Source organism: Mustela lutreola, chromosome 17, assembly GCF_030435805.1.
Source record: "Mustela lutreola isolate mMusLut2 chromosome 17, mMusLut2.pri, whole genome shotgun sequence".
Classification (NCBI taxonomy): Eukaryota; Metazoa; Chordata; class Mammalia; order Carnivora; family Mustelidae; genus Mustela; species Mustela lutreola.
This window is the reverse complement of record NC_081306.1, coordinates 15,750,478-15,774,418: the sequence shown is the minus strand read 5'-3', so window position 1 is coordinate 15,774,418 and position 23,941 is coordinate 15,750,478. Positions and strand designations below refer to the sequence as shown.

Here is a 23,941-nt window from a genome sequence, read left to right as displayed (position 1 = left end):
ACACACACACACACACACACACACACACATACACAGAGGAGACGGTACCACCTAGTTCAGCTTGCAGCGTTAATTTGCTAGAGATCTACTGTATTTTCCCCACGGTGACCTAACAGATTGTACTGTGTGGATCTTTAAAACAGCCAGGACTCGTGACTCTGGGGAAGTCAGATGATTGTTTTAAAACTTCTGTGATGGCTTAACTTTCCCTCTCCACGGCTCGCGTCATTTGAAAAACTTAATGATCATTACATAAGGAAACAAGTTAAATGTCACGGAGACTCTGCTAAGGTAGTGATATCACCAAACCCATTTTACAAAGGGGCCTTTAACTTCAGATGTGGGCTGGGGAGGAAAAAGGAAAGGAAGAGAGAGAAAGAGAGAAGCCAGGGTTGTCAGGGGAGGGGGCGTGGAGTAGGGAGAGAAGAAAGACGATGTCTTTTACGCACATGCCAGATTTCTTCTGGAACATACTCAATCCCAAAATGCCTAAGCACAAACCCATGCCTAAAAATAAAGAAATAAAGAATTGGACTGATTCTGCTCTGCCACAAAGCTCTCAGCAGATCATTTGGGGAACACCATGCATTGCCAAGCCCTTCTGACATTCTCTCAGATCCCACTTCCACTGTCTCTGTTTAAACCTTAAACTCCTCTTTGACCCCAACTACTTAAAGCACCCCTAAAAAAACATTCCCAAAGATCATCACTAATGACCATGGTCATTCACCAATGACCATGTCATTTTTAAAGAAGCAACAGAGTTTGTGTCTCTGAGAGCAGGCTGTAGGGTTGCTATCCCAGCTCTATGACCCTGCACAATTTTTTAATTTGTCTGGGACTCATTCCCTAGTTTATAAAAGAGGGTAACAGCATCTGTATTCCAGTGTCCATGTGAGGACTAGATGAGCTTATGTATTTGACCATTACTATTTATTATATTTTCTGTTTTCTTCTCCTTCTTCAATGGCATCCTAATGATTCCTGAATAAAGTCCTATAGCCTCAAATTCACACGCCAGCACAGCCCTTTCCTCCCATCATTCCGTCGCAATGATCCATATTCATTTGCTGTGGTCGTAGAACAAATGGTCTCCGCCATCACCGCCTGGAACAGCACCCTTTGACAACACCTCACAGTTCCACAAGCCCATGGTCCAGTGGAGCTCCACTGGGTTCTCCACTCAGGGTCTCCCAAGGCTGAAATCAAGAGGTCAGCCAGCTTGGGCTCCTGGAGGAGGACCTGGGAACAATCTACTTTTAAACTCCTACAGGTGGTTAGCCAAGTCCAGCTCCTTGAGGGCCGTGACAGTGAAGCCCTAGCTTCCTTGCTGGCTGCTGGCCAGGGATGGAACTCCGCTCCCAGCAGATCCCACATGCCTGTCACGTGGCCTCTCAATCCTCAAGCCTAGCAGTCAAATCCTTCCCATGCTTGAATCTGTCTGCCCTCTTCTGCTACTAGTTACAGAAAAGTCTCTACTTTTTAAAGGCTCATGGAAGGACATTAGGCCCAGCATGATTAACTCAACGTCAGCAGACAACCCCTTCTGCTCCCTAACGTAACAATCATGGAAGGCGTATCTCATCATATACACCCACACACCCTCTGACAGGGGAGGTTAACAGGGGGGCCATTCTTAGAATTCTGCCTATCACACAAGCTATGGTTCAAACACACTGAACTCCTTGTTTCTGGGCCTTCCCACACATACTTGGAAGTCCAGATCATGCTTATTCTCTGACACTTGTCCAAACGAGAAGTCCTCTGTACAGATGCCCTCAATCCTTCTCCTATACATAATGTCCATCTTCTCTAAATACTGTAGAGTTCTATCAGAACATCTCTTGTGGCACATACCACAAGAGCATCTCCTTGTGCCCTACTAGACTGTAGTATCTTTTTTTTTTTTAAGATTTTATTTATTTATTTATTTGATAGGTAGAGAGCACAAGTAGGCAGAGAGGCAGGCAGAGAGAGAGAGAGGGAAGCAGGCTCCTCACTGAGCAGAGAGCCCGATGTGGTGCTCGATCCCAGGACCCCGAGATCATGACCCAAGCCGAAGGCAGTGGCAAAACCCACTGAGCCACCCAGGCTCCCTTAGACTCTAATATCTTAAAGACTGGTCTGTATATTACTGCAACCCTCCACAATGACATGCACACAGTAGACATTCTAGACATTTTGTTTGATGGAATACATGTGTGAATGCATAAGGGTTATATCCAACCATCTCTGTTTATGGGGGACAGATTTAGCAAAAAAAGAAACCATTTAATAACAGGATCTATGGAGGATACACCAGGGGATAGGAACTGATCTACATGCACAAACATGATTTTATTTGGCATTGGTACTGTCTCACTCTGCAACAAAACTACTATTTGCTTATTTCTTTTTCTCCCATACCATTTCTCCTATGCTTTGCCACTAAACATTGCATTCCAAAGGAAGAAAGAGGCACAAAGTCTAAGAAACAAAAAGTTCTGATAACCAGGATGACATAGACGAGACCATTTTTTCAGGGTCACAAAGAGTCTATCTATGCTCTAAAGCCATGGTTCTAGGTCTTCAAGGGGCATGAGAATCATGAGGAGAGCATATGAAAAAAAGCAGAATCTGAAATGATCATTCCATACGTTTGAAAGTAGGGACAAGGCCTTCACACCTTTCCCCCAGTGACTCTGATACAGGGAGTCCTATGAACTACACTTGAATGGCCAACACTGAAAGATGTTCCTTATGTGGGAAAGTCCCTTGAAAATCAACCTTTCATCCATTCTTATATCCATTCTATAAATAGTAAATCTCAGCAATTGAGCACCAGAGATCGAACAGTAAGAGAAAAAGTGAAAACCTGGAAACAAACTGTCTTCCTTAAGGGCTAGTGATAGCCAGAGTTCATGGCTTCCTCAGTGAGCTGCCACCATCTTCCAAGCAAAGTGAGCACACAAGAGAAGCCAGAATGTCCTTCCACCTGCTTGCAAAAGGTGTCAACATTGCTCTTTCCTTTCAGCAATGCACACAGCTGTTCAACCAATTCATCATTTACTAGTGGTCTCTCAATGATCATTTTCTTCCATGACTTCCTTCACATAATCATTGGAATATGTGTGTGCAGAAGCCAAGTACGATGCTTGCATAACTACTTCAGCCCTTTCTCAGGATGAACCTGTTTGCAGATTACTGTTATCATGCACAAACTCATACAAGCAAACACACACCAGAGATCTTCTGCACGTTCACATCCGTTCTTGAGACTAACAGAGTCATTCTAGGCTACATATGGTGGGGAAGTGACGAAGGGGTACTTAAAATGCAGTGATCTAGAAAGAAGGGAGTGACAGCAATCTACAAGTAGAAATCATGTCATGTTACAACTGTACCCCATGCATACACCATTGTTGGGGAAAGCCTTCCTAGATCTGATCACATGCTGATGGGTCTCATCAGAACTGTACGTTCCAGTTGTCAGTCCAAGCTTTCTCAAAGATCTCCTGTATCATCTCTGCACCAGGAATTCCTTCCTTAAGTGGCATTTTCTTAATTATGCACAAGAAACAAGTGACAAGGGTACGATCCTAGAAGATGGAACTGCTACAGACCAGAAAAGACATGGTCTCTGAAGTATGATATTTATCCCCCAAGCTCCAGTGAGTTGGCTTTGGGTGGAATCTGCTGTCCCCCATGAGAAAAAGAAAGTGGATGCCATTCTAAAGGTGGGAAGAACTCTCAGTTTCTCTAAAACATCCCTGTCCCTCTTCTAGTCTTTATGTAAAATGTAGTGATTAGGAATGCAGCCTTTGGGGTCAGGTAGCCTTCTACTCACATCCTGATTCCTCCGCCTACTAGCTGGGGCATCTGAAACTGGTCACTAGTCTGAATTTCTATTTGTGAGGAAGAAATCAAAATGCCTCCTTGAGATGAGTTGTTGAAAAAGCTACATGAAATCATGCACATAAAATTCTTACCATAGCTCTTGGTCCAGAGTAGCTCTTAATGAATGGTATCTAAAGTCTGAAGTCATCATGCCCAACAGCTTGTACAGAGACCCTTCTGGGAACTAGAAACAAAGTCCCATGGCAGATCTAATGAAACATGAACGGAACTGACCTTTTCCCAAATGGGGCTCATGGTCTAAGTGTAGATAACTATGCAAGCAAAGAGTGACAATCTCAAGTGTTAACACTCTGAGGAGTTAGTATACAGGTCTGTAGAAATAAGGTGGAAACGACCTAACCCACTTGAGATTATCCAGGAACGGTGTCCTTAGAAAAATGGGGAAAATGCTCAAAGGAACAGGCATATCAAGGAGCAGAGGATGAGCCCATGACAACCAAATATCTTCCATTGGGAGGATAAGAATGAAGATATCTACGCTGGGACAAAGGACAACAACCATATTTGGGAGGGACAGATGATGATTTTGGCTTTAGACAGGAGGAAGTTGGAGGATTGTGGGTTCTCTGCATAGGGGTGTTCTGCAAGCAAGCACGGAGATTGGGAGGTCTGGGCTGGTGTGTGAGGGATGTAGGAGTCATCCCACGAGGAAGGCAGCTGGCACCAAGGGCACCAATGAGAATCGAAACAGACCAGAAAGGAAAAAGGGAAGGCGGATGCATCAGAGCACTGGAGCAAGACTCTTGGTTTGGGAAGACATGATGGGTCTCTCTCATGTCTTCTGGGGCACCTCTATCATCCTTAATCATTGCTTCTCTAGAAAACAAAAGGGTCATTTCATTTTAGTATGTATGGGTTTTGTCCTATTAATGCTTGTGGTCAAAAAATTCAAAACTGCTTTCAAAATCTTTCTTTGAATCTCTCCCTTTCTGTGTCTCTTTCTAAATTGATCTCCATTTTAAAGCTAGTCTGTACGTACGTGTGTATCTGTGTGTGCATGTACACATATATAATTTCATTTTATACCTAGCGTAACCCAAAAACGGTAAACAGAATTATTCCCAAAGCATTTTTACTCAGGTAAAGAGAAAATGATTCAACTTGGAGAAATCCAGTCTATGCTCAAACCCTAGCTTCGAAGGCCCTACCATCTTGGAGCTTACCCCAACTGGCTGAGTCAAGTTCATCCTTCTCACCCCAGCAAAAGCTAGCTCATGAGCTACTTGAGGAGCAGAATGGTTTCTTACTCATCCTTGGAAAAGCCCCACTGCCTGCTAGAATGGTGGGCATAGAGTTGATTCCCAGGGAGTTCTGGTTGCACTGGTCTGGGCTGCCAATTGCCTTGCATCCATGGTACTGTTTTCAAACATCTCTGGGAGGCCTTGTTCCAAAACCCACCAAGCTCCAAGGCAGAACAAAACTACTGGGGTAAAGTGGAGGCGAAGAGGATGGGAATCCTGATTTGTAAGAAGAAGACTGCTTGGCATGGAGTTTTATGTCTGCTAGACACAGGCAGGCAGTGGTCATGGTGTTGGAATAATCCACACCAGCCACACACAAGGACCCGGCAGAAAGCAAAGGCCCCTCCAAGGGCTTATCACAATTTCCAAGACTCCCTCATTACATGCTGCTGCTTCCAGTGACGCCACTGGGTAACCTCAGAGATAGAAAGTCGTCATCTCTGAGTCCCAGAATATCAGTTCCTTCCTTCTGCAGGCCATCCCGTCTGATGACCCACTGTACCCTGCATGCTGCCGGCATACAGACTGAAGGATAACATGACTGGTATTTACCTGCTCCACTGGCTTCCTCTTTCTTCAAGACAGAAGCACGAGGAGTTATTTCTGAAGAACTGGATCCCCCGAGTGCCAAGAGAATAGACCAACGACAGGAAGCATTTGTACATTCTCAGCTCAATTTAGCAGTAATTCCCTGAACTGCCTTTTTGAGAAATTGTCGTATTTCAACAGGAATTTGAAAAAGGACACACAAAATATTAAAAGGGCATTTTCTGTGTCTGGAAACGGAGGAGATCAAGGGCAGCTTTCTTTTATGGAATGTTATCACCTGCATGGCAGTGACCTCCCCGTAAACACGCTCCCCAGCAAATGAGCCAGACCTAAAGGCAGCACTGAAAATTCATAGGTGTGAGCCCAGCCTGACCCAGGACAGGTGAAATCCAACCAAGGAGAATGATTTCACAGTTCCACAGTGATCCTCAGGTTGTATAACTTCAAACGGTTGAAAAATAACCCCGAAACACAATCACAGAAAGCAGAAAATGCCCACGTCCCCTATCTCCTATTAAGAATAGGAAAAATAATTTGCATGTTGGCTTTGCATTTCTAAGAGGAAAGAAAACCCAGAGCGTGAAGGATGGATAAAAGAAGGTGTGGGTATGGAAAAACATAACAGGTAAAAACAAAAACAAAAAGCAAGAACAAAAACCCAGCCTGTTCAGTGTGCCAGATGCACAGAAGAGCCCAGCTCAGTGATGGAGATGTGGGCCACAGGGTAGACCAGAAACCAGTCCACTAGAATCCAATGCTTTCCTCAAGTATCACAAAAAACACAGACTCCCACCCCATGCTCCTGCACATGCAGACTAGAATCTAAGTTCCATGAGTGCAGAATTTTTGTTTTTTTTTTGGGGGGGGGGTCTTTTTTATTCACTAATAGATTCCAAGCACCAAGAATAGAATAGTGCCTGGCACACAGTCAGCCCTGAATATTTCTTGGATGAATAAATGAAGTGTGATTTAGTGCTTGGGTGTACAACCTAGAGGAGAAATAGAGTAAGTGTTAAATGAACAATGGTTATTGTTGACATAACTAGTATTCGGGTCTGGAAGTTAAATACAAAATCTCAGTAAACACTAATAGTTAATTGTGCTGGGTATCACAATTTGAAGGGTTTTGAAAATTATTTTGAATTAAGGTACAATGACATGCAATAAAATAAATAGATCTTGGGTGATGGTTTGACACATTTTGACAAATGTTCAGGATAGGAATCATTGTCATCACTCTAGAAAGCTCCTAGGTCCCTTTGGAAACATTGCCATCACTCTAGAAAGCTCCTGGGCCCCTTTCCTATGGATGGCCCCCTGTCACAAAAGCAATCATTATCCTTGTATCGAACTGCATAGACTGGTTTCGCCTCTTCTTGAACTTCACATAAATGGATTTATACAGTATATTCCTCTAGGTCTCTGGCTTTTTTGTTCCATATAACATTCTGGCAATTCATCCGTGTTCTAGGTTTAGGTATTACCAATTCATTCCTTAATATGAGTAGCATGCCACTTTATGAATATGCCATAATTTATTTACCCATTCTTTGTCGATGGACAGTCGCACTCCTTCTGATGTTTTGCCATGATGAGTAAAGTTGTGATGAACATTCTTATACGAATATTACTTTTGGGATATATGTTTCTATTTCTTTACAGTAAATACCTAGGATGTAATTGCTGAGTTGGAAGGTTTGTGTATGCTTTTTGCTTTATAAGAAACTGCCCAACACTTTTCCATGGTGGCTGTAATTTTACATTCCCACTGGAAATATATAAGAAATTCAGTTGCTCCATGTCCTTACCAACACTTGGTATTGTCAGTCTTTTTCATTTTAACCATTCAGTGGGTGGGAAGTGATAGATCATGATGGTTTTAGTTTGCTTATCTCTGATGGTCAACAGTGGTAAGCATGTTTTCACTTACTTATTGGCCATCTGAGTAATATCTTCTGCCACGTGTCTAACTTAATTTCCCAATTTTGTATTGTTTTATTTTTTATTATGGATTTATAGGAGTTCTTTATATATTCTGGACATGAGCCCTTTGGGATATACACAGAGAGTTAGTATTTTTTCCCCAACCTGTGGCATCCCTTTTTCATTTTCTAACAATGTCTGCACATGAGAAAAATACAAAAAATTTTAAATTTTGATGGAGTTCAGTCTATTTATTTATTTTTAAGATTTTATTTATTTGAGAGAGAGAATATATATGCTTGTGTGTATGTGTGAAAGAGAGAGCACAGAGGGACAGGGAGAAGCACAGTCCCCTCTGAGCAAAGATCCTGATGCAGGGCTCGATCCCAGGATCTTGAGATCATGACCTGAGCTGAAGGCAGACGCTTAACTGACTGAGCCACCCAGGCATCCCCAGTTTGCTATTTTTACTATACACTAAATGCCTTTTGCATTCTGTTATCTCAGATCACACTGATATCCTCCTAAATGTTCTTCTCAAATCTTCACAGTTTTAGCTTTTACATTTAGGTCTGAAATGTAAGGAATTTTTATGTATAATGTGAGCTATGGGTCAAGGTATTTTTTTTTTCTCTATACGGATATCTGATTAATTTAGTGCCATTTATTAAAAAGACTTTCCTTTTGAGGTGCCTGGGTGGCTTAGTCGGTTCTGTCTGACTCTTGGTTTCGGCTCAGGTGATGATCTCGGGTTGTGAGATCGAGCCCCAAGTAGGGCTCCACACTCAGTGTAGAATCTACTTGAAATTCTCTGCCTCTCCCTCTGTCCTCACGCCAGGATCCTCACTCCCAACAAGCTCTCTCTCTAAAATAAATAAATCTTTAAAAAAAAAAAAAGACTTTCCTCTCCCCCATTTTCATAATTATTCCTCAGAAAGCAATTGAAAGCATGCCTGTAGATTTACTTTCATCATTTCATCACTCTAGGAGATGTGAGTTATAGGAATTTCATAGATAACCTTGATCAGATTGAGAAATCTCCCTCCTGTATCACAAATGGATATATCAGATTTTGTCAAATGCTTTCTCTGCATCTACTGAGATTACATTTTTCTCCTTCATTACATTAATATGGTAAGTTACATTGATTTATTTTTTGAATGTTAAACCAATCTTGAGTTCCTAGGGTAAACACTATTTATCCATGATATATTATTTTTTAAATATATTGCTTGAATTTGATTATTAATATATTGAAACACCATGTAGACTGGTGTTATTTCTTTTTAAAATGTCTGATGGAATTCACAGCCAAGCCATCTAGGTCAGGAGTTTTTATTGTTTTTGAAATGGGAAAGATTTCAGTTATAAATTCAATTTCTTAGCAAGTTTAGAGTTTAGAAACTTAGAGACTTCAGACCTCCATTTCATTTTTAGGTCATTTTGGAAATTTGTGGGTTTTATTGTTTGTTTTACAAAAAAATGTACCCATTTTATATACATAGTGGAATTTGTTGACATACATTATTCATAATTTTTTTATCATTTTAGTGTCTGCAGGATCTGTAACGACTATAGTGATATTTCCTCTTGCATTTTTAGTATTTTTTTCATTAGTATTTGTCTTTTATCTGTTTCATGTGATCACTCTTCCTAGAAATTATAAATTTAATTAATCTTTTCAAAGAACTACCTTTTCGCTTTGTTGATTTTCGCTATATTTTGTGTTCTATCTTGATTTTTACTCTTATATTTTTGATTTTCTTCAATTTCATTTGGGTTTACTTTGCTCTTCTTTTTCTAGCTTCTCAATGCAGAAGCTTAAATCAATGACTTTACACATGCCTTGTTTTTTTAAATTATTTCAAGCTATAAACATCCCCCTAAGCACAGCTTCAGCTTTATTCTTCAAATATGCTATGCTGTGTTTTTATTGTCATTTCATTCAAAATATTTGCTAATGTGTTTTGATTTCTTCTTTGACCCATGAGCTATTCAGAAGTATTATCTATTTTCCAAACATCTGGGGATTCCCCGGATCTACTTTTTTTATAACCTTTTATTTTAACACTGTGTGGTCCAAAAATGTATTCTCCATTATTTCCATCCTTTGTAACATATCGAGACTTGTTTTATGCTCCAGGACACGGTCTGCTTGTGACTTTTCAGACTGCTGGTGACTTTTCTAAGTATGCTTTAAGGTAAGTCTCTTTTGTAGCTGATGGGTGTAGCAAGCAAAAATCTTCCAGAGCTTTCTTTCTATCTTTCCTTCTAGGAAACCATCCCAGATCCCCCAAAGTCAATGCTTCTGTTTCCACAGTACTTTCTTCTGATCCTAGTTAATTACAGTACGGCTCCCACCACATATCCCACATCTTCCTATCGTCTAGGATCTCTCAAGCTCCGTCTGATGTGCAAAGTGAAATTTCAAGTTGCTTGAGGTGGTTCAGAAGCCATGCTTTGCTTGTCAAGAAAGACAAGATAATGACCCAGGCTTCCTTTCACTATCTTTTGTTCTGCTCTTTATGTGATGGTGTGGCGAGGAATTTGGGATTTGGTGGGGAGAGAGGGCAAGTGGGGCGGATACTGCCATAGTTTGCATGTGGTTGTCTATAAAACCCCTGTGATATTTCCCCTGTCTGACTCAGGACACGGCTTGTTGGGGGGAGCAGTGTGATGATTTTTCCTGTAGAGTTATGTTTTATATTTTTCAAGAGTTAATGTATATGTCCTAGAAAATGTGCCTTATGAAGACTATAACCTTCTTCTCCTATCTGTGATTTACAGAAGTGATACACTTAAGTTTTGGGAACTAGTTGATTTAAAGTAAAAGACAATGTAAGCGAAAATATAGGGGTTTAGGTACATGGCAAAATGTGTAAACACGGTACTTAATATGGGGATAGGCAAACTGGTGAGATTGCTGCTCTATGGTAACCCTTTGCTATTCCAACAACGTGAACCAACCTTTAGTCTTTAAATTACTTATCCTAAATCCTTCAAGGACCCTTCCCAATGAGATGGGAGAAGCTAACACAAGGAACAGCACACAGTTACCAAAGCTGACCCAGAAAAAGCATTCCAGCTACACCTTATGATATTTGGTCCAACTCATGCCAAGAAAGATCTGCTCCTAGCGGTGGCATGGGATCTGGAGCGACTCAGCAGGAAATGTGCTGGGGAAAGGAGCTGCTGAGCCCTTCCACGCCCACGCTTTCAGCCTTCCCACCCCCAGCACTCCACATGCAGAAGGATGCTCACCTTCTCCCATTCTCGGTCCTTGTTCAGCACAATCACCACCAGCCTGGGGTGCACCTGATAGCCTTCCTCAGTGAAGGACAAGTCTTTGCCATCCCATGTCACGTTGACCATGAATCTATAGAGAAGAAGAGAGAAAGACAAGTTTTTAGGGAAGAAGGAAAGAGGTCAGATGAGTGGATGGCACCATCTGGGTAACTCACAGAAGAGAGAGGCTTACATGGCCATCATCGCCTGCGACAAGTGGCCTCTCTGTGTGGGAGTACTGGTACCCATGCTGGCACTGCTAACTGGCCAGGCACTCGTTTCCAGGAGCCTCTACTCACTCTTGGAATCCCCCACTCTATACAGATGTTAGCAACGGACTGTCATTAGCACATGCGACAGTACCTTTTGGCCCTGCCGCACCCAGAGACCTCTGTTCAAATGACATTACAGGAGATCTTAAAGCATGTTCTATTACATTTTAACAAGTTTCCCTAAAGGAAGCTGCTGGCTCTTTGACCATATGGGATGCAACTTCAAAGAAATGGTATTCCACTTACTCTTTACTCATCCCACTAATCTTACTAAACGCTTGCTACATGCCAGGACTCAGACACTTGACCCAGGATAAATAAGGAAACAAACAAACAACAACAACAACAACAAAATAAAGGAAACAGACATGATCCCTCCCCTCATGAAGCTTCCAGTCTAGAGGAGAGAACGGGCATAAATCATTTACAGATCTATGACAAGCGTTATCAGAGTAACGTGGGTGGCCTGTCTGGAAGTGAAACAGGGGTCAGGCAGGGCTTCTCTGAGGAAGTCTGGCTTCACTGGAAAGATGAGTCAGCATTAACGAGGTTTAAAAAAAGACATAAGTAAATTCGAGGTAAAAAGGGTAGTAGGTGCAAAGGCCCTGTGGCTGTACACACACGAGACTCTCTGCAAACCAATGAGACCGAAGCAGAGAGAGACAGAAGAATGTGGGATGTGGTGTGGCTGAGAAGGTGAATAGGAGAGATGGTGCCAAGGTTTTTATGCCACATTTAAGAGTTCTGTCCTTGTTTTATTATTATTTTTTTAAGATTTTATTTATTTATTTGACACAGAGAGATCACAAGTAGGCAGAGAGGCAGGCAGAGAGAGAGGAGGAAGCAGGCTCCCTGCTGAGCAGAGACCCCCCCCCCGCCCCCCGATGCGGGGTTTTATCTGAGGACCCTGGGATCATGACCTGAGCTGAAGGCAGAGGCTTTAACCCACTGAGCCACCCAGGTACCCCATCTGTCCTTGTTTTAAAACATTAAGGCCACACTGAAGATTTTAATCAAGGAGTCGAAACAATCAGACTTGACTTGAGGGCTGTGTAGAGAGGGGGTTGGAGGTGACCGGAGTGAGTACGGAGGGGTGGGTTACAGTGTGCTTGTTCTCCAGGTCAGAGATGATGTTGGCTTCGGCTCTGCCGTGGCCCCAACGGAGGAGGACGAGTCGCCCCAAACAAGATCAGGTAGAGAATATTTAGCAGGTAATCAGTGATGTGAAGGTTGGGGAGAAGCAACAAGGACAACATCTCAGCATCTGCCTTATGGAACATCCGCGTGGCCAACCACTGTCCTAGCACTTCTGTTGCGCAGGACGTCTGTCTGCCTTATGACCATCTTACCTCCACCCCTATTCAAAGGCTGGATGTGGACGAGGAGGGAGGCATGGCAGAGCTCCCCTCCCAGGATTTGGGGGGCAGGATCCCCAGGAGTCCACATCTTTTGTAGCTTGAGAAAAAGGTGATATTGTTGGAGACTTCCAAGGGAACACATCAATTAACAGAAACTCAATGAAGGTAGTATGGTGGGTTGAAGTATTTAGAGATCCCAGAGAGACAGGGAGGGTATCTCGAGACCACGGCATTTTCTTGGTTTATACACCTTTAATTCCAAAAGTAGCTGAAGAAGTAAAATATTAACGAGGAGAAAAAGAGTATGAAAAATTCAAAAGCGAGACACTGTCCTAACTGGTCACATGTCTGCCCTGGGCTGTGTCATATGGGGGGGGGAAATCAGGTCTCCCAGGACAAGGTAAAGAAATTGGGGAAAAGGCAAAAAAAAAAAAACCCAAATATTGTGTATCCACTCAATAAACTATTTGGGGTTTTGAAAATCATATTTTCGATGACAAGTTAATGGAGAGGAGAAAATGCTCACTCTTTCACATTAAATAAGCAGGAGAGGATAAAAATAAGGTTTGTCTGTGCATAGAAGGATTACAGGTACCTTTTATTTTCTTTTGTGTATCTTTGTGTTCTCCAAATTTCCTGCAAATAGTGTCTGTTAAAAAACAGAAAAAATATATCACTGCAATTCCAGAAGGAGCAGAGAGTAACCACTCTCCTCCTGGGGGCACGCGAGGTGCCTGGTAGGATATTTTCTGTTGATTCAACAACTATTTGCTGTGTGTCTATTATGTGTCAGGCCCTATGGGGAGTCCTATAGATATGGAAATAAAAACCACAGTGCCTGTCCGCCCTCCTACCCACACGTTCACCACCCAGTAACACAGGCACATTAACAATGACAGCACGAAGAACACCGCTCATGGAGGGATGCTTAAGAGTGGGAGAAGCAGGAATGCAGAGGGAGGCCCCTCACTCAGGCTAAGGGCTCGGGAGGTGGGGCTTCCTGGGGAATCTTGCAGAGAAAAGGAGTTAAGAAGAGGCGAGAGACAGGTGATTGGGTGGCTCTGTTGGTTAAGCGGTTAGGTTAAGCGTCTGACTTGATTTCAGCTCAGGTCTTGATCTCAGGGTCATGAGTTCAAGCCCCACATTGGGCTCAGTGTTGAGCATGAAGCCTACTTTAAATAATAATAATAATAATAAATAAAAAAAAAACGAGGAGAAGGAGAAAAGAATTCTGAGCAAAGGCATCACCTTGAGGAAAGAAGAGTCAGCAAAGGTTGGCAGCGTGGCACACACTGGGGAAAACAGGGAATAGCTTAATAAGCTATTAGGGCAGTGGGATTCCTCTGGTGTGGATCCCTGAGGCCGGATCCTAAAGGACCTTGAATGCTACCCTAAAGCATTTGGGTTTTGTTCAGAAGGCTGGAGAGATCTACGAAAGATTTTAAACAGAGGAGGGATGCATAGATTTGCTGGCAAGAGAAGCAGAGATAAAACTGCTTCTTTCCTTCTCTGCACTGAAGGACAACTTCATTTTTGTTTATGGCTTAAAAAAAGTCATTAATTGTGTGTGTGTGTGTGTGTGTGAGGGGTGTAAATTAAGTCGTTTATATTTTCCCAGTTGACTTTCGGTTTTGTTTCCCGTGGTTATTTTTAGCCTTATTATATTGTCTGGCACACCATAGGGCTGGGGTTCATGTTTGGTGGTTGAGTACATTAAGATATCCTCACCAGAAGCGCCAGCCAGCCATGCCTACATCCGTCTGTCTATCCTTCTGTCCATCCATTCATCCACCTACCCATCAATACATTCATCCATGTACCCATCCAAAAGACACTGGCATACCTACTCCCTAGAACTGTGGTGGGAAAAACAACAAAGTAAACACATACAGTTCTGTAATACGGAACTGCAGTTGAGAACAGCGAAGTGTAAAATCAGAGACACGTACTAAGTAGGCTGGTCAAGAGCCTGAGGAAGAAGGTGGCTGATTCTACTGCAAGAGGCACAGCCGGCAGCAGGAGACACAGTGCAAGGAAGAAGAAGTGCTGGCTGGGTGAACTCGGCCAGGGGCGATGGGTGGCGATGCCCCGCAGGGGGGAAACCACCAAGCCAATCGCACAGAACCATGGAACAGGTTGGAAGACTGGTCACGGACTCTCCCATGATCGGCCTTTACCAGGGCTAGTCCGGTATCCATGATCAAGTCTCCGTACTTGCTGCCCCAAACTCAGAGGTTTTTAATGTATCGTTCTGGTTGATGTTGCTCAATCAAATTAGCTACCAGGCCAGGGTTTGAATGGCCGACACTTTGGGATGGACAGAACTCGGGATGGATCTACCCCATGACCCAAAGGCAGGGGGAACTGAAAATTCCAATTATCAAGAGATTCAGAAATATCCAGTTGGTTATCTTCTTTGGAAAAGGCAGACCAGAGAGGAAAGGCTGTGGTTCTGACCTAGATGCGTGGCCATGGCGAGAGCCATTCTCAAGGTTATGCGGGGCGCACAACCCGGAACATCACAGTTGCCATTTGGCTCAAGGAGCGAGCGTGGACTCATGAACAACCAGATCTTTCGATGCGCCGGCTGAATTTACTCAAACCTCCCTCTTCCTTACTTCCCATCTCTACTTCCTCTACTCACTCCCCTTCTCCCGTCTTGCGGTGAGATCAGGCGGCACGAGCCGGGAGAGGAATTAGACGCGATCACTCCTCTTCCGATTACATGGAAACCACTAGACAGATGTTCTCGTGCCCCCTCATTTTCTGTGTTCCTTTAGGATTCACTATTTTGGACTGATGAGTCTGGATACTCAACACTAACATCGTTTTATTGTTTTTCCTTCTGTTTTTTTTATTAAAAGTCCTTCCTCACTCCCTTGGGCAGGTATGGGGTGGTGGGTGCGGCACGAACAGAATTTTTTTGCTGAACAGTAATTTCATTATGAAGTTAGCAGGATGTGAGCACCGACTACCTTCAATTCCCCCAACCAATGTCTAGGAAAGACAATTCATATTTTCTCAGACTTTCTCCCCATCTAAACCGGCTCCCAAGCAGAATTCTTTACCTAGGGAAATCCTATTACACACCCCACTGCTTGGTCCCCATTAACACCTGCTGGGTACTTGTATTAAACCGTAAAATCTTAACACTGTTTTGTTTCTCTCTCCAAAATGGATTATAAACTTTTAGTGACCAGATGAAATATTAGAAATTCCGGGAGGCTTCTGAGCTTCGATTTCCATCCTTGCGATTTCCTTCAGGAGCTGTAAATAGCAGGGAAGCAATGCTGGCAAAATGTGGCCGGATGGGGGTGCTCTGGGGGTTTGCAGAAGGGTCCAACCACTGTGTTATTACCAACCACTAATGACAAAGCCAAGTAGTTGTTTTTTGGTTTTTTTTTTTTTTTTTTTTTAGATGTCCGTGACATACACAATGCTAAACTAGAAAATACGTAAAGTTATGGGCCATACACGCGGACAAGTTTCCTTCGGTATCTGCGTAGGTGTGTAACAGACACCAAGACCAGATGAAAGGAACACTTGCCGACTGCTTGAACTCTGTGCCCTGCAAAGGGCAGACAGGAGGCGATCAGAAAGAACACTGAAGAACAGAGAGGCAATTTTTCCTATAACAGGACTGCCATGAAATTCGGCCTGCATTGTCAAGTCCTTCCTAGACCTGCGCTGCCTGGGGTTAACAGCCACCAGGACACGTGACCGGTGCGCACCTGCACATGTCAGTCTGAACGAGAGACACCATAAGGACGGAACGCACCCCGGAGCCGGAGACTCCGGAGGGAAAAATCATGCCAAAAGATCTCCTGCGTCATTTTAGACTGATCTCGTGTTGAAACACTTCAGACGTCTTGGGTGAAATGAGACGTATTATTAAAATTAATAGCATCTGCTTCTTTTTCCTTGTTTAATGCGCTGCCAGAAAGTTTAAGATTACACGAGGCTTGCCTTCTACTGTGATTGGTCAGCTCTTCTTGACTGTCCTGGGTTTGGGTTTTTGCTGTTTTTTTTTTAACCACTAGACGGGACTCATCATGAAGGCAGGGACTGCGTCCGCCTTTAGCATCATGTTTCTAGTGCCAGACACAAAGCCTGGCACAGAGCTGGTGCTGATAAATAAAACCATGAATTTCTATTTCTAGGATACTAGAAAATGGAACAGGGATCCAAAGCCTGGCTCTTTGCTCCCACCTGTGTCATGTTGGGCACTGTATTTAAAATTCTCTGAGCCTTCATTTCTTTCCTTGTAAAAAATGGATCAGGTTCAACTGTGTGAACCAGCCAAGACATTCTCACATGGTTTCAGCTCACCGTTACCTAACTCCTGGGTTCAGGGCAGCCTTAGGGCCAGTGCCCTTAAAATGCCCTGCACTATGCCTCCTTTATGGCTGTTACCTAATAAATAGTAGCTAAGATTTATGGACATTTCCTGTGCATTTTTTTTTATTTACCATTTTTCCACCCTGTCATACTCTCTAACACCCCACCCCAGAGGCAACCTGTTTTTTTTTTTTTTTTAAGATTTTATTTATTTATTTGACAGAGGAAGATCACAAGTATGCAGAGAGGCAGGCAGAGGGAGAGGAGGAAGCAGGCTCCCCACTGAGCAGAGAGCCCGATGTGGGGCTTGATCCCAGGACCCTGAGATCATGACCTGAGCCGAAGGCAGAGGCTTAACCCACTGAGCCACCCAGGGGCCCCCAACCTAGTCTTTTTAAGGCCATGCTTCTCACGGCTGTGACCAGGGGTCTCTCTGCCCTCTGGTGAAAAGCCAACCATATATGGGGTGTCGAAGTTCCTTGAACTCTCACTTAAAATGTCTCATTCCCTCTGATTTCTCCTTCTTCTCTTTCATCTTTATGGGCATAAGTCTCCTTTAACTTCCAAAATCTGATTATTTAAAATGTTCTCAAGACATATTTATTATTCACCATTCCCCTTCAGACTAATTCTCTTACTGTCTCACAAATGCCACTATAACACATTTAGTGTTTCTCAATTTTTGGTTCATTTCCCACATCCCCCTCAGGGTTTGGGGGGGTGGAGCCCCCCCCGCCGCCGCCGCCACCAAATCACATTCTCCCTGAAATGCCTCCTCACCCTTCTTCGTCTGTCGTGTAATTTACATGTTTCTGAAAACGGTCACTGTTCTCTTAAGCCTCTTTTCGCTCCTCGGGACACTCCCATTCTTTGAAAACATTTTTCTGCTCTCTGTAGCCTTCTCGTGGTCCTTTGGGATCCCTCCAGTTCTGATGCGTGTCTGAGCACCACCCCGCCACCCCATCTTTCCTGAACCGGTCCCTGATGGGCATCAACCCTCTCCCCTCTTAAGCTCCCAGCCCGAGCTCGGGCCCTTCCCCAGGCGCATGCGTGCACCGCGTCGTTGCACAAGCCCCCAGCTGACTGTACCCCCCTCTTTGCCCCGGTGCTCAGTTTCACAGGCTCGTCAGTGCTTTCCCATTTCCCCCAAACAATTGCCCAAGGTATGACCCCAGAGCTCACTCAGACTCAAAGGTCAGGACAGAAGTATAATTACTCCAACACACAGATCGCCAAATTCGTTCTTTCAACTCAAAACCGTTGTGGCCCATTTCAAAGATAGTAATATAGATCGCCAAATTCGCTCTTTCAACTCAAAACCATTGTGGCCCATTTCAAAGATAGTAACGTCACTTGCCTTGACTGGGCAAGAATGGATTTTTTAAAAATGAGAACAGGAGATGGTAAGTTCCACAAAGGCAGGGATCTTTGTCTTATGACTGGGCTTCGAAAACACCTAGAAGAGGGTGGCTTGCAGCATGAGCTTAGAAGTATGTGTTGGGTAAGGGAACAAAGGAATGGCCAGACCCAGGCATCCAGGACCGTGTTCACTCAAGGCTCATGTCCTATGCCACTGCCTGACCGAGGTGCATCTGTGAGACAACCGTTTAGTTTCAAATCAGCCTGAGTTAGAATGCTGTGCTGCTGCTTCCCATCACAGGTAAGTAACCCTAAACTCTCAGACCATCTGTCTCCCTTTCGATAGAAGCAAGGTTGTAACGGCCACACCACTGTGTAATTATAGGGCTGAGCTTCGATGGAACGTGATAAGGTAAGGTGTGTGCCGTGGCCAGCCGAGTCTTCGGCACGTAATAAGGGATGGGGGCAGTAACAGGAGTTGTCATGGTTTCACACGATTATCTTTTCTCCTCCGAAAATGTGAGATTAAATGGCTTTCATCTTTCAGATGCTGGAGGACTATTTTGGTTGCTAATCCCAGGGCTGCAAGGGAGGCGATGTGCTTCCTTACATCCCAACCCCCAGGGAAGAGGAACTAGTCTTGTTGCTCAGAGCCCACGGGATCCCCAGGCCAGGCTATGGTGCAAGGACATAGACCCCTTCACACCGCCTGGCATCCCCCTCTCTATTTAGTGAGCACATCAGAGCCAAAGGCGGCTTTGGGGGACTAGACACACATGCTGTCTTTTGTAACGCAACCTTATGGTCTAAAACTGTACTAAGTAAGTTAGGGCAAAGCATTCTCTGTGAATAGGACCGTTCCTCCTACGCATGTTGCCAAACAGCATCACTGAACCATTTGGCCAAAGTTTCCACTGGGAGAGGGACATACAGACTAGGATCTAGGAGACATGCCCTAATTATACTTTATCAGGAGTTGCTGGAAGCCGTTCTCGGGATCCCACGTGGGCTCTTGTTCCTTCTACATGCGGTTCTCTCAGGAACCTGGTGGAGGTTCTGGAAATGTTTGCAATTCTGGATCGTCTTCTGTACTGCCGCCCAAGCAGCACCAAATACATCACCGTTAACCTCTAATGGCTCTGCCTCACCTAACTATTCAGAACGGGCTGGCACAGGGGTTCATGGAAAAATCCCATGTAATAAGCATCAATTCCAAGAGAGCCAAAGGGGTGGGGGGAACAAAACCAGGTCATGGGACAAGCAGTTTCCATGAGCTCACTTGATGACCTGTATCTACGTAGCTAAGCTCTTCACGATCTCAAACAGGCAGATGTACATGGAAGCAGCCCCCTACACCCCGGAAACCCCTCCACACACACAGTATGCAGAATGAGGTGATGTACACTAATTCAAAGGGTGACTGTATCCAAGAATTTCCAGATACACCCCCACCCGGGAACACGGGCCCTAAAAGGATAGGGCATCCATTTCTCATTTTCTGCTGCACCCCATTTCAGAACCGGGAACTGTTCCTGGCATAAAGCGAGTGCTCATCACCTACTTATCGAGGAACCGAAAGGCCTCGGTTCGGTCCTATTTTCTCTCTCTCTGACAATGACCCCTCCTTTATCTATCTGTCCAGTGGGGGTCTACTTGTGCCCAGTGGGTCATCACTGGGGATCTAAGGAAGGAACTCAAAGGCAGAGGAGAAAGGCTGGGGGTGAAGAAGGGAAAGCCCGTGGGCTTCTATATTCCCATCTCTGCTTGAATCACTAATACCCAGCATTCCCTTATGCACTGTTATTGGAAAAACGTTCTACTGCTCACATCAATCAATGAAATCAACAAGCCAGAAAACAACTGAGGGGCTGTTCCCTGACAATGCAGCATACAAAGACCCTGGTCTTCAACTGGGCAGACCAAGGATCTTGTCCACTTCCCCAGATATAGTGAGTAATAACAATGACCTTAAAAAACAACAACAACAACAACAAAAGGAATGAAAACATATTTAGCACCAAACAGGTGTTAAATGTTGGACCAGAAACTTTCCATAGGCTACTTGAATTTTTACCCCAAGAACTAAGTATGGATTATTCCATGTTCCAGGGAAAGAACAGAGGCTTGGAGGGTTTTCTGATGGTGCCAAAGGCTCTGCAGGGTGTCAGATACTCCTGGGTCTTCTTTAATATCCTCTCTCCTCTTCCACTTTAGTAACTGGAAACCCCCATTTTTAGCTGTGCACCTAGTTTTGTATAATCAAGTTCACATTTCCCAGCCCTCTGCGTAGCTAAGTATGCCCATGTGCCTTCGCTCTGGCCGAAAGCAAGGGAGAAGGCGTGATATTCATAATGTGTAAGAGGTATCATATATGGAAAGGATGGATCCTTCTTTGATGGCAGGAACACTGTCAGCCAGTCTGGACTGTGAGGTGGAAACCACTGGTTAGGGATGGCAAAGCCACGAGGCAGAGAAGCCGGATCCCTGGCACCACGCAACACCACATAAGCTCTGGACTACCTCTGGACTTGTTGACAAGACAGACAATTCAATGCCTATCCTACTGAAAAGCCACTCTTACGTTCTGGGCTTTCTGTCACTTGAAAATGAAATTGATTCTGTCTGGTTTAAGTTCCAGAGTGACTATCTGAACCAAAATACAATCCAAAGCCTTTGAAAAAAGTGGGCATGGTACTGTGTATTTGTTTCCTTCCTAGCTCTTCAGTCTTCAATCCTCTCCCCTGACTCTCCCCGCCCCCTACTCCGTACACAATGCGTTTGTTCCCAGCCCCCGTCTCTTAGTATATGCTGTTCCTCTCACTCAAAATATCTTCCCTCCCCATTACCTTCAATCTAAACCTAACACCTTTTGGGGGAGGGTAAAGCCGTGAATCAAGCTCTGTTTATCCCATTTGGCCTTTCCCGCTAATCCTTCGTTTCCTTAGTTTCATTTTAATCCACACCTCACTTTATAGCACTTAGCAATCCAGCATCCCCGACTGTTCCTTAAACATTTCACATTCACACATTTGGTCTCAACAGAAGCAGAGATCAGGTTTTGGCTTCGGCCATTCATGTTTATCGAGCACCATGCTGTCGGGCACAGTGTGCTCAACCGTTATTGACTTGATTTGCAAAGCAGTGCATTAATCTTCACCTCAGGACGGCGTTTTCCAGACCGAACACCAAATCCAGCACCGAGTGGTGACAATAAGCCAAGCCACATGCCTTTGTCCACACAATACCCAGTGGCTGTAATTCCTTCTCATCCCCTCCGCCATGTTTATTGGCTGCCCTTCAAGACCATGCATGTCAAGGGGGAATGGCTCCCTGATAAAGGCTTCTCTGATGCCTCCAAACTGGATACATCCCCTGTCAGCTTTCCACCCCGACTGTTCATGGGCTGTGCTCCCCTCTTACAGGACCTCTGTTATCTAGGTCACCTGGAGTAAATTTTTTAAAGGACATCTCTTTCTGAAGACCTTTGTAATGGTGACTTTTATGTGACTGGGCCAGGGGATGCCCAGACAGCAGGTAAAACACTCTGTTGAATGGGTCAGTAAGGATGTCTCTGGAAGAGGCTGGCACTTGAGTCAATAGGGTGAGTAAAGACCAGCCTCACCCGTGCAGGTGGGCTTCATCCAATCCATGGAGTTTAAACTGACCAAAAAGGCAGAGGAAGGAGAATCTGCTCTCTTTGCTCAAGCCCAGACGTGCATTTTCACCTGTCTTCATGGATCTATGCACCTGCTTCTCAGGCCTTTGCACCACAAGCCATGGCACTGGTTTCCCGGGCCTCCAGCTCACAGGCAGCAGATCGAGGGAGCTCTCAGCTCCATAATCACGTGAGCCAGTCCCCATCATAAAGCTCTGACCTTAGAGCTTCTTGGTTCTGTTTCTCTGGAGGACCCTGGCTAATACAACCTCATACTACTATCTGCCAGGAAAAGAGAATACAGGTCTTTGATGAGTGTGATGTGCAAGGAGGTTCCCGGCCTGGCGGTCACCATAACCTGCATGACTTTGCCACCTCTGCTAGAGAATAACCTTCTTGAAGACAAAATTCATAACCCAGGACTCTGAACTCTGAGAACATCAGGTGCAGGGTAGAGGAGCTTGAGTTTTCAACCCACCATTACTGGCACTGTCCCCATAATCAAGGCCTCTGAGATTCAACTCAATCCCGTATCTAAAAGGGGGTAACACCACGGGCTTAGGCTGTTTGTGCTGTTCTAACAAACTGCCATAAGCTGAGAGGCTTAAATGATGAGAATTTGTTTCTCACAGCTCTGGAGGCTGGAAATTCAAGATGGCGCCCTGGGAGATCTGGCATCCGGGGAGAGCCTGCTTCCTGGTTTACAGATGGCCATCTTCTCGTGATGTCCTCACATGGCAGTGAGCAAAAGCACGCTCTGGTCTCTCTTCCTCCTCTTACAAGGGCACTAATCCCATCAGATGAGGTCTGACCCTAGTTACCTCCCAAAGACCCCACCTCCAAATAGCATCACGTTGGGGATTAGAGTTCCAACGATGATTTTGGGGGAGGACACCAGCACTCAGTGCACAGCAAGCACACAGTGAACCCGAGAACTTTCACGGCAGGACTACTCCGAGTGTGACAAGGGCCTACAATTCACGCATCTCTTGACTGACTTCCATTAAGTAACGAACTATCCCAGTTTCCCCAGCACGGAGGCGTTTCCTGGGACATGGAACATTTGCTGCTAAAACCTGGACCATAGATTATGGATCAGGAATTCAGAGCAATACCTCCAAAGCACATCTACTGAAATGCTTCGAACCCATTCCTTAGCAAACGCATCAATTCAAACACCTACTACAATGCCAGCAACACGCAGAAGGTAAGATGGTGAGAAAACAACTTGTAGTCCTTTCTCCAAAGTCACTCAGAGTTTAGGGAGAACAAATAATCATGACCAGGAAGTAAAGATGGCAACATCAATAACTACAACAGGTGATAATCTATTTGCAGCTGAAGTTCCTGATGCTAGAGGACTATCAGCAGGAGGACCTAACCTGTTTAGTCTTCTATTATTCCATTTCTACTTTTTTTTTTTTTTTCCAGGGCAAACAACAAGTGGAGCTCGTAGGGGGATCACAAACTCTCACGCTTCCTGGGACAGGGCAGGTAAAACCCAGGAGTGAAATGGGCAGGTGCAATGTTATCTACTAACAGTGATAAAAATCCCAGCTGGATGCACTCAAATTCATGTAAAAATAGTATTTTCAATGAAATAAAACCCATCTGTGGACCCTTCATGTGACCTCTGTCCTAATTTCAAGCTTAAGAATATGCACGTTCCTTCCCCTAGCAGAACCCAGGATTCCCCCCTAGGGTGGCTTAACTGATATGCAATACACCCTCTTCTTTGGGAAAGGCATCCTATCTGTATACCTGAATGTCTATTCTTCCTCTGGACATAAAAAATACTTCTGGTGGGAGAGGAAGGGGTGCACCCCTTCCCAAGCTGGATCTATCAGATTCTCTCTCCTAGGAATCTGAAGCCTAATAGATGAGACAGAGACTGGGAATTGTCCCATCTGGACCAGGATAATAGTGACTTTCTTCCATCAATGACTGAGCCTCCCCTTCTGACTTTTCCAAATCTGGGCTGTTCAACTTTTACTCTGATTTTTTAAGATGCCCCAGTAAAGCCCCAACAGGTTTTCTATGATTCCTTCTTCATTACCTCCTTTT

General features: G+C 44.4%; 1 protein-coding gene across 7 annotated transcripts in view; it reads right to left on the bottom strand.

Annotated features, from left to right (window-relative positions):
• Positions 1–23,941, bottom strand: part of GRIN2A (glutamate ionotropic receptor NMDA type subunit 2A) — a 724,518-nt gene that overhangs the window by 105,709 nt on the left and 594,868 nt on the right. For all 7 annotated transcript variants that reach the window (XM_059155289.1, XM_059155285.1, XM_059155291.1 and 4 more), the window contains one exon: positions 10,872–10,986. In XM_059155289.1, coding sequence (XP_059011272.1) covers positions 10,872–10,986 — 115 coding nt within the window. The remainder of the gene's footprint in view (positions 1–10,871; positions 10,987–23,941) is intronic.